This window comes from Schistocerca americana, chromosome 7 (assembly GCF_021461395.2).
Source record: "Schistocerca americana isolate TAMUIC-IGC-003095 chromosome 7, iqSchAmer2.1, whole genome shotgun sequence".
Classification (NCBI taxonomy): Eukaryota; Metazoa; Arthropoda; class Insecta; order Orthoptera; family Acrididae; genus Schistocerca; species Schistocerca americana.
In genome coordinates, this window is record NC_060125.1 from 51638196 (window position 1) to 51654669 (window position 16474).

Consider the following 16474-nt stretch of genomic DNA (forward strand, 5'->3'; position numbering starts at 1 on the left):
TTAGTCGGTAACCGTCCATCCTCATGAGATGACCGTAAAATAATAATCGTCTCTTCTTAACGGATGCTGTGATAGGTCCTGTCTTGCTGTACAAGTCCTCATTTGCTGTCATTCGCCATTGTCCATTAACCCATACATTACCTAGGATTTTTCTTGATATTCTACACTCTCGCTTTTCCAGCCGCTCAGCTCGACATTGTCTATTCATTCTCAAAGTTTCTGACCCATATAAGCCCTCAGGTTTTAAAACTGTTTAATAAAGTCGCAACTTGGCCCCTACACCCATAGAATTTTTGTTATAGGCATTCTTTGTCAGTTGGTATGCTTGGTCCAACTTCCTCAGCCTGGCGTTAATTGCTTCTTCTCCTAATCCATTCTCCTGGATGGCTTCACCGAGATTCTTAACTCGGCCGATTTTTCCCAAATTGGTGATCATCCATTCAGCTCCATCACAGATGGCTTTATAACACAGTTCCCAACCGAATTAGCGAGTGCATCCCGACGAGAAGTGTGAAACATCATACACATATGTGGGCTGATACTGCAAAGTCATTTTTCTTTGTTTTCTTGTTTCACTTTGACTCGATTTTGTAATCACTGCGTTAACAAACCCTTTTAGTCAGTAACATATTGTTTTGTTTCGTCCTCCCTTCTGTGGGATCACTTTTTTGCCAGGTAGTGTACATAACTACACCAAGGTGACAAAGTCATGGGACAGCGGTAATCACACATACACATAGGGGTAGAAATGCATACACAAGGTATAAAAGGGTAGTGCATCGGCAGAGCTGTTATTTGTACTCAGGTGACTAGTGCAAAAAGATTTACGGCGTGAGTATGGCTGCACGACTGGAAGTAACAGACTTCGAACATATAATGGTAGTTGGAGCTAGACACATAGGACATTCCATTTCGGAAATCATTGGGGAATTCAGTATTCCGAGTTCCACAATGTCAAGTGTGTGCAGAGCATGGCAAATTTCTGGAATTATCTCTTGCTAAGGACGACGCAATGGCCAACGGCCTTCTACAACGACCGACAGCAGTGACGTGTGCATGTTGTTGCCAGTGTTAACAGACATCACAACACTGCGTGAAGTAACCGTAGAAATCAATGTGGGAAGTACGACGAATGTACCCATCGGGAAATTTGGTGTTAATGCACAATGGCAGCAGACGACCGACGCGAGTGTCTTTGCTAACAACACAACGTCACCTGCAGTGACTCTCCTGAGCTCGTGGCCTTATCGGTTGGACCCTAGACGAGTGAAAAACCGTGGCCTTGTCAGACGGGTACCAATTTCAGTTGGTAAGAGCTGATAGTAGGGTTCGAGTGTGGCGCAGACCCCACGAAGCCATAGAACCAAGTTGTCAACAAGGCAGTGTGGAAGATGTTGGTGGCTCCATAATGGTGTGGGCTGTGTTTACATGGAATGAACTAGGTTCTCTGCTCGAACTGGACCGGTCATTGACAAAAATTGCTTTCTTTTGCTACTTAGCGACCATTTGCATCCATTTTCAGCAATTCCGAAACAACAGTGTCATGTCACGGGCTACACTTTTTCGCGACTGGTTGGAAGAAGACTGGACAATTCAAGCAAATGATTACGTCATTCATATCACCTGACATAAATCCCATGGAAAATTTATGGGAGATAATCGAGAGGTCAGTTCGTGGACAGCATCCTTCGCGGACAACACTTTCGCAGTTATGGACGGCTATAGAGGCAGGTCAGTATATCTGGAAGGGACATCCAACGACTTGCTGAGTAGAAGTTATGTCGAGCTGCTGCGCTTCCCTGGGCAAATGGAGGTCCGACTCGATATTAGATGGTAGGCCATGACTTTTGCCACCTCAGTGTATTTCTATTCTACTCATATGAGAATGACTTATTATTCAGATTCCTTTTTGAAGCAGCAATTTGCGTTTCAAGTTCACCAAAATATGAACTGAAGAGACATGTAGACAAAGTCAGTGAGAGGCTGAATAGACGTAGACAGTAATGAGACAGATAAATTGGCAAACTGTTATTTTATTGATTTATTCAGTGGGGAACACTCAGTTGGACGTGTGAGCAAACAGTCCATCTGATGTAGGACGCCGGTGCCCCTGCCAGCTGGCGCCAGTCAGAGCGGCGCAGCAGCTGCGACGCCGTCCCACAGCTGGTCGTCGCGACGCCGCCTCGTGCAGCGCCGGCTGCTGCCGCTGCCGCTGCCGCTGCCGTCGCCGCCCACCGCCGTCGGCGTCGCCGTGGCGGGGCTGCGCCGTAGCGTCCCGGACGCGAACTCACTGCAACACGAGAACACGCCGCCGTGTCAGCGAGGTCGTGGCTGCGTGTGGAGCAGCTGCCAGCCTGCTGCTGAGCGCATGTGCCCCAGTATACCACCAGCTACACTGCACGATTCGCTGCTTATGTGTGACTGTGCATTCTTGAGACCAGAGCTACGCTGACTGTCGCACCGGGACTCATTTGAGATCCGGCAGTACAAACAGGCTGTTTGGACCGCTAGCTCTTGCTAGTAGTGGTATCATAATTAGAGGTATTAGCGTTAAAGTCTAATATCTGAGGTTTTGTGGACCCAATGGGTCTTTTCCGCACAAACCGTTAGTTCTAGAGAAAAAAAAATGAATAGGACCTTTGTTGTAGGAAATTTAATATAGTTTAATTTTGTACTGCGACACGTTTTTGCTGCAGGGTATGGTTTTCCAGTTATTCAAGAAAAACGTACAAAAGTGATTTTAAATGTGTTCTGATTCGGAAACCATTCTTAACAGGGCATACGTCCATATGAAGTTTTTTGTTCAGAATCACTAACACTATCACCCCTCAAAGCATGTACCTTTCCTCCTTGAGCCGTGGTAAAATTTGCTGTTTTGAAGAGCGCGCCACAGCGCGTAGTATGAAGCAGTCGCCCTCCGTTTCTGGCGGTGGCACCGCTGTGGCAGTCGCAGCTTTGGTGTCTCCCTCTGGTGGGAATGGGGAAAGGTGGCCTGTTCACGTGCATTTAAGGGGCGCTATGAGCTCGCTAAGCGGCTAGTCTGCTGAGTTGGTCAGCCGGGTCAGTGTGGGGCAGTCAGTGTCTGTCGGTCGTCCGGAGTGCTAGTGTGTATTAGGCCGCCAATCTGCTCGAGTTTCTTCAGGCAATGGTCATTCGCGGTTGGATCGGTCGGTTGTTTGGTCGCGCATTGAGACACAAGATGACTTGTCCGTCTTGAGCCACGTCAGTCCAGTGGGCCGCGCCGTATAGCGAGGGGCAGTGGCTTCGCGGCCGACACGAGAGCAACAGGAGTCAACCCAAGACATCGGTCTGGCCTGCGCGAGCTGCGACGCCGTGAGACGGGAGATCGGCGCGCCTTCCTGCGTCCGTTGAAGCGGCTGGCAGCGGACGGTTCGGGAGAGCGTTTTGGGGGTGCTGCGCCATGTCTTCGCCAGACATCGCAGTTTATAAGAAGTTAAGTGATTCCGGATATGTTGTTTCATTTACTTGTTAAGTTCTACTTGTTTTTATGGTCAGTCTCTCGTCTCCAGCTTGCTCGTCTATCTCTCGTCTGCATTTGTTAGGCAGTTAGTGTCTGTCTGTCGGTCTGCCGTACGTTAATAGCTGCCACTGTCATGTTTGTCGGATTCGGTGTTAACGAATTTATTGTTTGAAGTGTAACGGACGACTTGCTGAAATATGTTTTCATCTTGCCCATCATCTTGAGAGGCGGTATATGTGTAATGTAGAGCATGTTTGGCTAACCTTGTCTATTTTATGTAAGACTGCATTTCTTGGGTTTTTATTTAAATGGTCATTTTAGTATATAAAGTTGCCACCCTTTCACGGTAAGAGTTTTTTTTTTTTTTTTTTTTTTTTTTTAATGAAGTTCTACCTTTGGTGGCAAGTTAATCTTTTAATGTTAGTGTTTTGTACCATTTCCATCTCACCTACGGGGTGCACAGTTTATATGCATGTGTAAGTTGTTAAAATATTTGCACCAGTGTAGTCCTTCAGAGGTTGTTGTGAGCGGTCGTGACCACGGCCATGTCAAAAGAGAGCGGCAAGGTTCTCAGCCCGAAAGCTCATACTGTAAAAAAATTTTTCTTTCTGCCTCTGAATAAATAAATTGTAACTTGATATTTACATGGTGCTTTCTGATTATAATTTTAAAACTGTTTCAAAAGAAATGGGGGGGGGGGGGGGGGGCTTTTAGGAATAAAATTTATATTTGTTGAAAGAAATTTGGTTTTCATCAGTTACCCACTGGTAACTACTTCCACGCTCACATAGTGTGATTAAATGTGTTAATGTTCTTGATGAATAGCTAGTAAGTAAAGTAAATTCTGAAGAAAAAGTTTTGAAAGCAAATTCATGGTTCACTCCTGACTCACCCTGTATATGACTGTAGTGAACACGTAATTGGAGTATTGCTGTCGTATATCATTACTTCCACTCCTGTCTTAGAAAAGAGGGCAATGCTTATTTTAAATATTTTTCTCTGGATGCAATTTGAATCATAGCCTCCTTTGTCACATGAAGGACAACTGAGTTTGCGTAACTATATGGTCATAAGCTATAAGTATACTAATAAAATAGGCGTGCTGAGTATAATAATACATTTTATTTTCAGAAACGAGAAACGCTTTCATTGTGTCACACTCCAGGTATGCCGCTGTACCATTTGAAGATATACTAGTTCAGCACACGCAATTCAGCTGATAAATAATTATCTTTAACCTAATGCTACCAACTGCTAAAGTACAAATTTCCTTCACTTCTATGTAGGGCACTACCGTTGGTATACTTTATTACTCATTGATACAATTTGTAGCACTCAAAAAGTGTTTTTTTTTAAGTACACATATTGTTACTGCTTTTCATGGAATCACCCACTAACGTTTACGAAAGTTTCTGCACAAACAGGAATAAGTGATATGCGCATGGGGGTCAGCAGCAGCCGAAATGTTTATAACGTAGTTGCTGGGTAGGTTGTGCCGTGAAATAATAGTTAGAAAAAATTCGATTCGTTGCACCGTTTCCGAGTTAATAAGCATTGAAGTTACCCAGTCAAGCCGCTGCGCGAGCAAATTCAAACGGATCTCCAGATACAGTTAGTGCCAACTCTTCTCACAGCGTAGTTGATAGAGCACAAGGTTACTCACCCTTTGGCTCGGGTTCGATCCTTACTACAGTCCCAAGTCTAACTTTTGTACCGATTTCTAGCAGAGTCAACGCTAATTATCTTGGAAATGGCGCGAAATACTGAGGTTTTTTTTCTTGACAATTATTTGTTAGCACAACCTAAACTACAACGTCCTTACAATGATTTCAGTCTATTTCTGATCACCGTGTATACCAAAATTTAGAGGTTGAATTATCACCTCAAAAATTAAATTAAATTAATTGAGACAAAAAGAAGCAGCAGCAAAATGAGTTACTTTAAGTAGAGAGAGTTCCGAATGACTCCAACCAGAAGCAGTACTGGTGGTCTAAAACATAAAGAAAGTGACGTGGTGGAAAACGGAAGGGTACTAGATGAACGGTAAAAGTAAAAAAAAAAAAAAGGAACCAAAATCGTTACGTAGTTCCACAAGTTCAGATCAGTCAGTAAGCTGCCACCACCAGACTGTGATTTCACTATCTGCTCGCTGTTGCCCTGCTGCCTGTGTTAAGTCTGAACATCGCCGACTTAGTACCTTGCCACTGGTAGGGCACTGTTGGGTGACTGTCATATGTTGTTGACATCTTATCCTAGTGGACTGTGGTTCAAGCTGTGGGACATAGCTGTCCAGCAACTGGCCTGAGCAGACAAATACTTCCGCTGTCCACTGCCGTATGCAGGCACACGCTTTTCTTGTTCGCCATCGCCATGTGTGGACACGTATCACAGCCATGAGCTGCCATCATCTCCACTGGGAAACCTAAATCACTTGCACTTGCACCAGTGAGCACTGTGCTGACCAATGTGAATGAGCGAGTCGTTGCAAATGCTGTCCACTGTTTATTGTGCCCCAAAAAGCTCTTGACCCACAACAGTGTGGTGTCACCGCCAGACACCACACTTGCTAGGTGGTAGCCTTTAAATCGGCCGCGGTCCATTAGTATACGCCGGACCCGCGTGTCGCCACTGTCAGTGATAGCAGACCGAGCGCCACCACACGGCAGGTCTAGAGAGACCTACTAGCACTGGCCCCAGTGGTACAGCCGACGTTCATAGCAATGGTTCACTGACAAATACGCTCTCATTTGCCGAGACGATAGTTAGCATAGCCTTCAGTTACATTTGCTACGACCTAGCAAGGCGCCATAATCCTTTGCTATATATATTGTGATTATAACATGTACCGTCAAGAGAGATGTTCTAAAATTGTGGATTAAAGTTAAGTATTATATCAACTACTTACTTTATTTGCAATTCTCAAGATATTGTCCTGTTCCAGACCTAACGCCAGTCAGCGTGTAATTAAACGCGTGCATTTCGGCCTCCTCTAGAAACACAGTGTTGGCTCTTCTGCCAACACTACAAACAGCACTATGGCCTCCACATTGACAGCAGCAAACCTTTGCCAACTGTCGTCACCACCTATGAGAGATTACCGCGAGGTGACTGACCAAGGCCAGCACGTATCATGGATGGTATTAACCACCTTCCAGAACTGTCATCACTCTGTGTGTTATTATGGAAGGAGGTTACTCGTCAGTACTATTTCCATGACAGTTCGGCAGACGAGCAATTGTCACTCACCACCAGACCACTGCAACCACACCCAGTGTGGTCAAATGACCTGACCAATCTCACCGACCACTGCAGCAGCCACCAACTTCCGCTGCTACAAGTGATACCTACTAGAAGTGGTCACTGCAACATCGACAGCTGCAGATGTCTGGGTCGAGATTGTCATCATCATCTGTATTTCACTGTTTTAAGAATGCTGAGCGATGAGATGATTCCCCTCTCGTGTTGCCTGTTGTTCTATGGAAGTAATGGGGAAGGAAAATTGTCATTTAAACCTAAGATTGGAATTTGTAAGGTTTGAAAAACCTGCAGATGTTTCACAGTTTCCTCGAGACACTAGGAAAGATCACTCCAGCATGTGGGCAATGAGATGTACAAAGTGCAAACTATTGAGTCACATCACACTGTGTGTGGAGATAACACCAGCGAAGTTTCAAACATGCTATTGCTACGGTCATTTTGCTGGAGGGCTTATGATTAGGCTTAAAAATCAGAAGCAGAGTGTTACTACTATGACTGCTTTTGCTGTTGGTGTCCCTGTGTTCTCCCTGTTGCTGCAATTTTACTTGGTGGACAGATATTCGCAGAGTTTTTCCTCGCAAGAGGCGACTCAGTATTTTGTGGATCAAACAGATGCTTGAAGGGCAAATCACATTCAGATACATAAGCAGTTAGCAGCTAAGTGGTAGGTAACCTAGAACGAGCCAAAAAGATGAGTTTCAAGACTATGAACAACTGTTACAAAAGATTTGCGGGTTAAGCAAAGTCACGAGGGCTGAACATGAAAACTTAAAAAATGCACATGTATTGAAGCAAAGGGTCTGTGCAGCATTATAAGAAACAAAGTAGAACACCTGAGTGAGGTGTCACGGAGGAGAAATCAATCGGTAGAAAGTCTTTTCCATAGAAAAAGGAAGATTAATGCTAACACTTACGAGTAGATGGGGAATGACGAGACGAAGAAAGTTATTCTTCAGGAGGCAAAGTGTGGAGCATTCGACGCATTCCGAAAGAGCTTCCAGCTGATATGTCAAAGACGATGCATGTAGAAAACCTGAAGAGCCTACCTGCGACCATTAAGGGGACCACGACTCTAGAAGAGAAGTTATAGTCACAGGGGCCGGCCGCGGTGGTCGAGCGGTTCTAGGCGCTACAGTCTAGAACCGCGCGACCGCTACGGTCGCAGGTTCAAATCCTGGGTGTGATGTCCTTAGGTTAGTTAGGTTTAAGTAGTAGTAAGTTCTTAGGGACTGATGACCTCAGAATTTAAGTCCCATAGTGCTCAGAGTCATTTGAACCATTTTAATCACAGGGGTACAGGCAAAAACGGATGTGTTCCCAGCAAGCGTAAGGTGTTATGAGCGTTTGGGCCACAAAGGCAGTCTCGCCATCCACAGTGTAATAAATGTGGAGAGGTTTGGCACCGTGAACAGAACTGTAAAAAGCGAAATGTGCAAGGCCGAAGTAATATGCCGTTAAACACCAATGGTAGCCACAAATCCGCTGAATGGAACACTCAGACAGTTTAAATGTCACATAGCTGTATTAAGAGGAAAACAGTGGCGTAATATACGACAGAGAGCATAAATTATTATGTGACAAAGGGGGTCACGTGTCTGTAGCGAGTCTGGACCTTTTGAGGAAGTGGAAGTTGAACCGACCGCTTTATTGGTTACATGGGGCAGAAAATAATGATGTCGAACCTCTATGTTCAGTGATAGTAGCTTCTCAGCTTGGAGCAAGCCAGTTCTGAGATATTATGGAAGTTTTACCTTTGAAGATGAGGGGTACTGCGCAATATTAGGGTTAGAATTCTTGATAAGAGAGCGTGCAAGAATTGATGTTTGACAACGCTCTGTGGAACTTACTGGGTTATTGTCCAAGTGTGGGTGGCTATTGCCAATGACGTACTGTCACAAGGCTCTACTGCCTCGGTGAATGAACCAACTAAATTGTGTAAAAAGTCACGAAGGCTCAGTTCGAGTGATTAAGTTCCGCAAGGCACTGTGAAATTAAATATACAAGCACACTGACGGAAAAAAATCGCAACACCAAGAAGGAGTTGTGCGACATAAAAGAAAGCAGCGTGTTTCTACCACGGAAAGCTGACGTTTTTCAAATTTCTTGCTAGTTGCGTAAAATTGACGCTAGTAACGTACTATGAGGGTGCAAATCTTGTTTGCTCTAAATACACGCTGTGACGGTCTTTAGCGCTAGTTACTTTACATATTGGACATGGTGAGTGGATTTTAGTCAACAATGCGTTTAGAGCGAGAAAGACACCACTATCAACACGTCACTGAGTCTATATGAGGTCGCGTAACAGGCTACGAGAAGCTGAATGTTTCGTCTGCGATACTGCTGGAAGGCTTCGCAGGAATACAACCATTGAAGATGATTATTGGCAGCGGTGGTCAGGAGAATGTATGGCCGCAAGAAGATCGGGCTCCGAAGGGCCACGTGGCACTACCGAGAGGGAAGACCATCGCGTTCGGCGTATGCCGCTGGTGTATCTTACTGCATCTGCAGGAGTCATCTGAGCAGCACTTGCCACAACAGTGACAAAGCGAAGTGTTACAAATCGGTTACTTCAAAGACAGCTTCGAGACAGGTGGCCCGTAGCCTGCATCCCACTGACCACAAACAACTCCCATTCGCGATTTCAGTTGTGTCATAGCTGGAGGGCAGGGTCTGCTGTGTTTTCTCATGAAATATGGATCTTCTTTGGTGCCAGTGATGGTTGTGTGTTGGTTAGAAGGTCAGTTGAGGGCCTGTAACCAACCTGTCTGGGTGATAGACACACTGAACCTACACCTGGTGTTATGGTCTGGTGTGGGACTTTGTGTGACACCAAGAGCACTCTCGTGTTTATCCCACGCAGCATGACTGCAAAATTGTGTCAGCCTGCTGATTCGACCTACTGTGCTGCCATTCGTGGAAAGCGTTTCAGGAAGTATCTTCCATCTGGATAACGCTCGCCCACATACCGTCGTTATATCCCAACGTGCTCCACAGAGTGTCAACATGTTACCTTGGTCTGCTGGACCACCAGATCTGTCACCACTGAAGCACATATGAGAAACTCATTTCCAGAAGCTATTAAATTCATAAAATCCAGTTTTGCAGCAGAGACAGAAAACGTTCTAGAACAACTGTAGAGCGAGTGTATGTTTTGTAGTTTCGTTGTTTTACCCAAACAGCTGTGGTATCTCAATTAAATATTTATTTGTTTAATTCTTATTGCATAAATAAGATAGATTTAGTATCTTTTGGCGTAAAATTGTTTTAAGTTTAATAACGTTGTTCTGGAGTTACATATATTACTACAAACAGTAAAATATAGTTGACTCTTGATTTGCAGTGTTTTGTACTCCACTTTACACTCTCCATTTCATAGTGGGAACTGTTATTAACTTAAAGGTTTAGAAATATTGCAAAGAAAATTAGTGAGAATATTTTTATTGCACAAAATATTTTACTGATTATTTTCAGATTAGATTATTACTTGTTCCATAGATCATGAATACGACACTTCGTAATGATGTGGAACGTGTCTGGTTAATAAAAGGTGTCTATACTAGGTATCACATTACACAAAAAATTACATAACACTTAATACTTTTAATGTTTTTGGGGACGTTGGGGAAATTACTCACTTACTATATCCAAAAGTTCATCTAATGAGTAGAAGGAGTTGACATTAAGAAATTCTTTTAATTTCTTTTTAAATGCTATACGGCTATCTGTCAGACTTTTAATGTTATTAGGCGAGTGACCAAAGACTTCTGTGGCAGCATAATTTACCACCTTATGAGCCAAAGTTAGATTTAACCTCGAGTAGTCAAGATCATTCTTTCTCCTAGTGTTGTAGCAATTTACACTGCTATTACTTTTGAATTTGTTCGGATTATTAATAACAAATTTCATAAGTGAATATATACAGGGTGTTACAAAAAGGTACGGCCAAACTTTCAGGAAACATTCCTCACACACAAATAAAGAAAAGATGTTATGTGGACATGTGTCCGGAAACGCTTAGTTTCCATTTTAGAGCTCATTTTAGTTTCGTCAGTATGTACTGCACTTGATCGATTCACCGCCATGATTTCATACGGGATACTCTACCTGTGCTGCTAGAACGTGTGCCTTTACGAGTACAACATAACAAGTGGTTCTTTCACGATGGAGCTCCTGCACATTTCAGTCGAAGTGTTCGTACGCTTCTCAACAACATATTCGGTGGGCGATGGATTGGTAGAGGCGGACCAATTCCATGGCCTCCACGCTCACCTGACCTCACCCCTCTTGACTTTCGTTTATGGGGGCATTTGAAAGCTCTTGTCTACGCAACCCCGGTAACAATGTAGAGACTCTTCGTGCTCGTATTGTGGACGACTGTGATACAATACGCTATTCTCCAGGGCTGCATCAGCGCATCAGGGATTCCATGCGACGGAGGGTGGATGCATGTATCCTCGCTAATGGAGGACATTTTGAACATTTCCTGTAACAAAGTGTTTGAAGTCACGCTGGTACGTTCTGTTGCTGTGTGTTTCCATTCCATGATTAATGTGATTTGAAGAGAAGTAATAAAATGAGCTCTAACATGGAAAGTAAGCGTTTTCCGACTCATGTCCACATAACATATTTTCTTTCTTTGTGTGTGAGGGATGTTTCCTGAAAGTTTGGCCTTACCTTTTTGTAACACCCTGTATATTGTCAGGCTACAGCAAAGATCTCTAGCTCTTTAAATAGTTGTCTGCAGGATGATCTTGGATGAGCTCCAGCAATTATTCTGATTACACCCTTTTGTGCAATGAACACTCTTTTACTGAATGATGAGTTCCCCAGAATACGACGCCATACGAAAGCAGAGAATGAAAATATGCGTGGTAAGCTAATTTACTGATGTATATCGCCAAAATTTGCAATGACCCTAATAGCATAAGTAGCTGAACTCAAACGCTTCAGCAAATCTTCAGTATGCTTTTTCCGGTTCAACCTCTCATCAACGCGTACACCTAGAAATTTTGAATATTCTACCTTAGCTACCGATTTCTGATCGAAGTCTATATTTATTAATGGTGCCATTCCATTTATTTTGTGGAACTGTATGTCCTGTGTTTTTTCAAAGTTTAATGAGAGCCCATCTGCGGAGAACCAGTTATTGATTTTCTGAAAAACATCGTTTACGATTTCACCAGTGAATTCTTGTCTGTTGGGTGTGATAGCTATACTTGCATCATCGGCAAAAGGTACCAGCTTTGCATCTTCGTGAATATAGAATGGCAAGTCATTAATATATATTAAGTACAACAGAGGACCAAAGACCGAACCTTGCGGCACCCCATTCTTGATTGTTCCCCAGTTTGAGAAATCACTAGTTTTGAGCACTGCCCCATTCGTACCACAGTACTTGAGCTTATCTAGAAATATTCCGTGATTTACACAAACAAAACCCTTTGAGACATCACAAAATATCCCAACTTCCAGTCACTCAGAGCATTTAATATTTCATTAGCGAAAGTATATATTTCATTTTCCATCGAAAAACCTTTCTGGAAACCAAACTGACATTTTGTTAAAACTTTATTTTTACAAATGTGTGAAGCTACTCTACAATACATCGCCTTTTCAAGAATTTTGTATAAGGCACTCGCCAGCCAGAGTGGCCGAGCGGTTCTAGGTACTACAGTCTGGAACCGCGCGACCGCTAAGGTCGCAGGTTCGAATCCTGCCTTGGGCGTGGATGTGTGTGATGACCTTAGGTTAGTTAGGTATAAGTAGCTCTAAGTTCTAGGGGACTGATGACCTCAGAAGTTAAGTCCCATAGTGCTCAGAGCCATTTGAACCATTTGATAAGGCAGTCAGAAGAGAGACTGGGCGGTAGCTGTTGACATCAGACGTATCCCCTTTTCTATGCAGAGGTTTAACAATGGCATACTTCAGTCTATCTGGGAAAACACCCTGCTTCAGAGAGCTATTACATATGTGGCAAAGAATCCCACTTCTCTCTTGGGAACAAGCTTTTATTATCCTGCTGGAAATGCCATCAATTCCATGTGGCGCTTTTATTCTTGAGAGGGTTTATTATTTTCCCAATTTCAGAAGGAGAGGTGCGTGGAATTTCAGTTGTATCAAATGGTGTGGGTAAGCCTCTTCTGTTAACTGCCTTGCTTCTTCTAATGAACATTTACATCCTATTTTCTCTACAGCATTTAAAAAATGATTATTAAAAATGTTTTCGACTTCCGGCTTGTTGTTTGTCAAGTTTCCATTCTCTTTGATGGTAATGCCGTCATCTTGTACTCTTGGTTGCCCTGTCTCCCTTGTAATAATATTCCAAATTGTTCTGATTTTGTTATCAGAGGTATTAATCTCAGACATGATGCACATGCTTCTGGACTTTTTAATAAACTTTCTTAATGTGCATAGTAGTTTTTATAATATTTGCCCATTTCTGGGTCATTACCCTTTCTTGTTGTTAGATACAGATCCCTTTTGTGGTTACAAGATATTTTTATTCCTTTAGTAAGCCAAGGCTTTTTGCATGGTTTCTTATAATTAGATTTAACTACTTTCTTGGGGAAACAGTTCAAATCATGAAATAAATTATATTTTAAATTAGCATCTGGTTCCTTGTACACCTAATCCCAGTCTAACTGCTGATGATTTTCTCTGAAATTTCTAGTTGTTGAGTCATTAATTGAACACACAACTTTGGATGGAAGTTTTGAATTACTGAATGGAGCTATGTCATATACTGTAACTAGCTGAGCACCATGCTCAGAAAGGACATTCTCAACAGGACAAGAATTTATGTTTTTAAACGTATCTTGGTCTATAAAAGTGTCATCTATCAATGTGCTGTTGACTTTTACTACCCGAGTAGGAAAATTAACGGCAGATGTCAAATTGAAAGAACGGAGCAAGACTTCCAGATCATTCTTCCTATTACACTCTTTCAGTGAATCAACATTGATATCCCCACAAATAATAATTTGCTTTCCCCTACCTGACAGATAGCACAACAAGGCATCCAAGTTTTCCAGAAGTAAATGAAAGTTTTCTGAAGGGGACCTATATACTGTTACAATTATAAAAGAGCCCTCCTTCAGTTTAAGTTGACAGGCACATGCTTCTATATGTTGCTCTAGACAAAACTTTTTTGTTTCTAAGATTTTTACACAGTGATAACGTTTGACATATATGGCAACTCCTCCTCTCACCTTATTCTCTCTACTCATATGTGCAGCTAGTTTCTAACCACTGATATCTACCTTTTCCATATCACACACAATGTGATATATCTATTACATTATCAGATTCAATGTCATATAAACAAACCAAGAGCTCATCTATTTTATTCTTCAATCCGGGAATATTTTGGTGAAAAATGGTAACATCATTTTTTACTTTACTTTTGTGAGAATCTTCTTTCTTCTTTAATCCACCAGTATTTTGGTTAAACATGGTAACTTTATTATTTACTCTCCTGTTGTAAGGTTCTTGTGAATTTTGGACCTCTTTAGCACCTTTCAAACTACCTGAACAACGTTATTGCCTGGCACATTCAAAACAAAATTAAAGATCTCTACTACAACAAAATCTACATGTGACGCGGAAGTTAACCACGAACATCTGTCAACCACAAGGAGATTGACTTCATCATAACATCTTTTTCCTGGTACATGACGTTCGTTCTTGCGTAAATTTAAAGAAAATATTTATATTACGAACATAAAAAGAAAGATGCTCCAAAACAAAGAACAGCATTACTTTCGTACAGATTGTCTTCATTCATCACCTCATTGTCATTAACACAATTGGAAGATTCTTTATTGTTATCTTCATTTAAGGATCTGTTGTAAAAGAGCAGATCCCCAACATAATATCCCATTCCCCAAAGGATTTTAATTACGTCACTCTTTTTCGCTGGTTGTACATGGATTTTAGTATTAAGTTCCTAATCATTGCCATGATTTGCTCATATTTTACAGATATTTTTCTTTTTTTTTTTTTGAGTTATGTGTTCACAATGGGGGATTCCCGCATAGCATGGATGTAGACCAACCAGAGCTCTTTGTGTTTGCAAAGTAACGCTCTTCGCTTCACTTATCTTTATGCGTTTTGAATATGGCATACAAACTTTGGACATATCTTGCTAGCTGACCTGATTAAAATCAACACCTAACATATGCAGTTTTACAGTGTCTTTAAAAGATTTCATACTCTAAAAGAATAGAACTTCTTCCCTTACCTTTTTTCCAACCTGCCCAGCCATATCTTCAGGCCTGTAGGAACGACTTCTAATGAGAAAGAGGCAATCTACTTGGAAACTGAAGTGATGTTCAATTCCCGACAATACGAGAAGGTTGCAGTAGTTATTATTCTCTGATGACAAACTGTCACGAAACACTCTAACTGCTGAATTTCGTTCTCCCTGCAAAGGGGAAAGAGTCTTTTCAAGAAATTCCACAAAAAAGAACTAATTTCATGAGATCCCCTACCCCATCTGTCTCTAGCCAGCTGTAGAAATGTATTGTATTCTCATTAACAGTTTCATCTTTTTCCACAGCCACAATATCAAGATGAAACACTGTAGCTGCCTTGAGTAATAATCCTACCCAATGGTAGCGTTAGACAGAGGTTGATTTTGCATCAACTTACAGTCAGTAAATTTTTAAGCAGCTGGTTGTGGTTCTGGTAAAATACGTTTGTCCTGTATTTATGGACCATGAGTTGAACAACTGTCTCCATCTTCTCTTCTGTAGATGTAGCTGATTTAAATTGTATACTGTATTTCAGACATTCGCTGCAAGTATCCTGTTTCATGCTGTAAAACCCTAGGCTGAATTTGGTAACAAATATCTATAAACTAACCTATTATAGCGATTAAATATTTACCTTTTAAGTAAACTGTTAAAAAATTGTGAAGAAAGAACAGACCTGTACAGAAATACATGTGCATGAAAATAAATATGAGAATATGCTTTCCTGAAATGTCCATTACAAAATTGTTTTGAGTTTTGAATCACAATATGTGAAATAACCAATAATGAAAGTGACTTAGTGGTTTCCTGACTTTTAAATTACAATGTAGTAGAGGTTAAATAGTATTAAATGGCAGAAGACAGAAAACTACCTTGTAAATGCAGTAAGGAGATACCGCCAGAAGTTCCACGTCTTTCACAAAATAACATCCACATATTTCGAATTTTTTCAAGACTGCGGGAATGCACGTCTGCCATAATGCTTTTCTTTGCATTTGAATGATTGAATATGGAAATAAATCTCTTCTTCAAGACTAGTCCTTTCGGCTGTGAGTCTAGACCCACCTATCTTCACTGGGCCAGTAACACCCATCGCTTTCTGAAATGTATCTTGACATACATTTATCACCTCAGACCGAGGTTTTACTTTATATTTTACAGCTATGGTCTTCTTGACATCTGTGCCACTTTCCTGACTGGCTCTACGCCTCTTTAGTGAAATTACATCCATGTGTTGCGAAATGACCTTATTTTGTGAAATAGAATCATTATTCTCACAGAAACAGTAATGAAATTCTTGAATTTCAGTTGGTAATAAAGGTACAGCACAGCAGAAAACACTGTCATGTTCGCAACTAATTTGAGGTCTAACACCAGCCTTTTTTGCATGCTTGTATTGTTTCGCGACATTTTTCATCCACTTCTCCGCTCTGCATACCCTTTTCCTTGGATTTTCTGTTTCTGTGGATAGTTCACAGTACCA

The 16474-nt window shown here is 41.8% G+C and overlaps 1 protein-coding gene across 1 annotated transcript in view; it reads right to left on the bottom strand.

Moving 5' to 3' along the window:
- Positions 1-2127: 2127 nt before the first annotated feature.
- LOC124622691 (adipokinetic hormone/corazonin-related peptide receptor variant I-like) overlaps positions 2128-16474 on the bottom strand; it is a 180456-nt gene continuing 166109 nt past the window's right edge. Inside the window, exon 5 of the mRNA XM_047148480.1 lies at positions 2128-2290. Within this exon, the coding sequence (XP_047004436.1) occupies positions 2128-2290 (163 nt within the window). The remainder of the gene's footprint in view (positions 2291-16474) is intronic.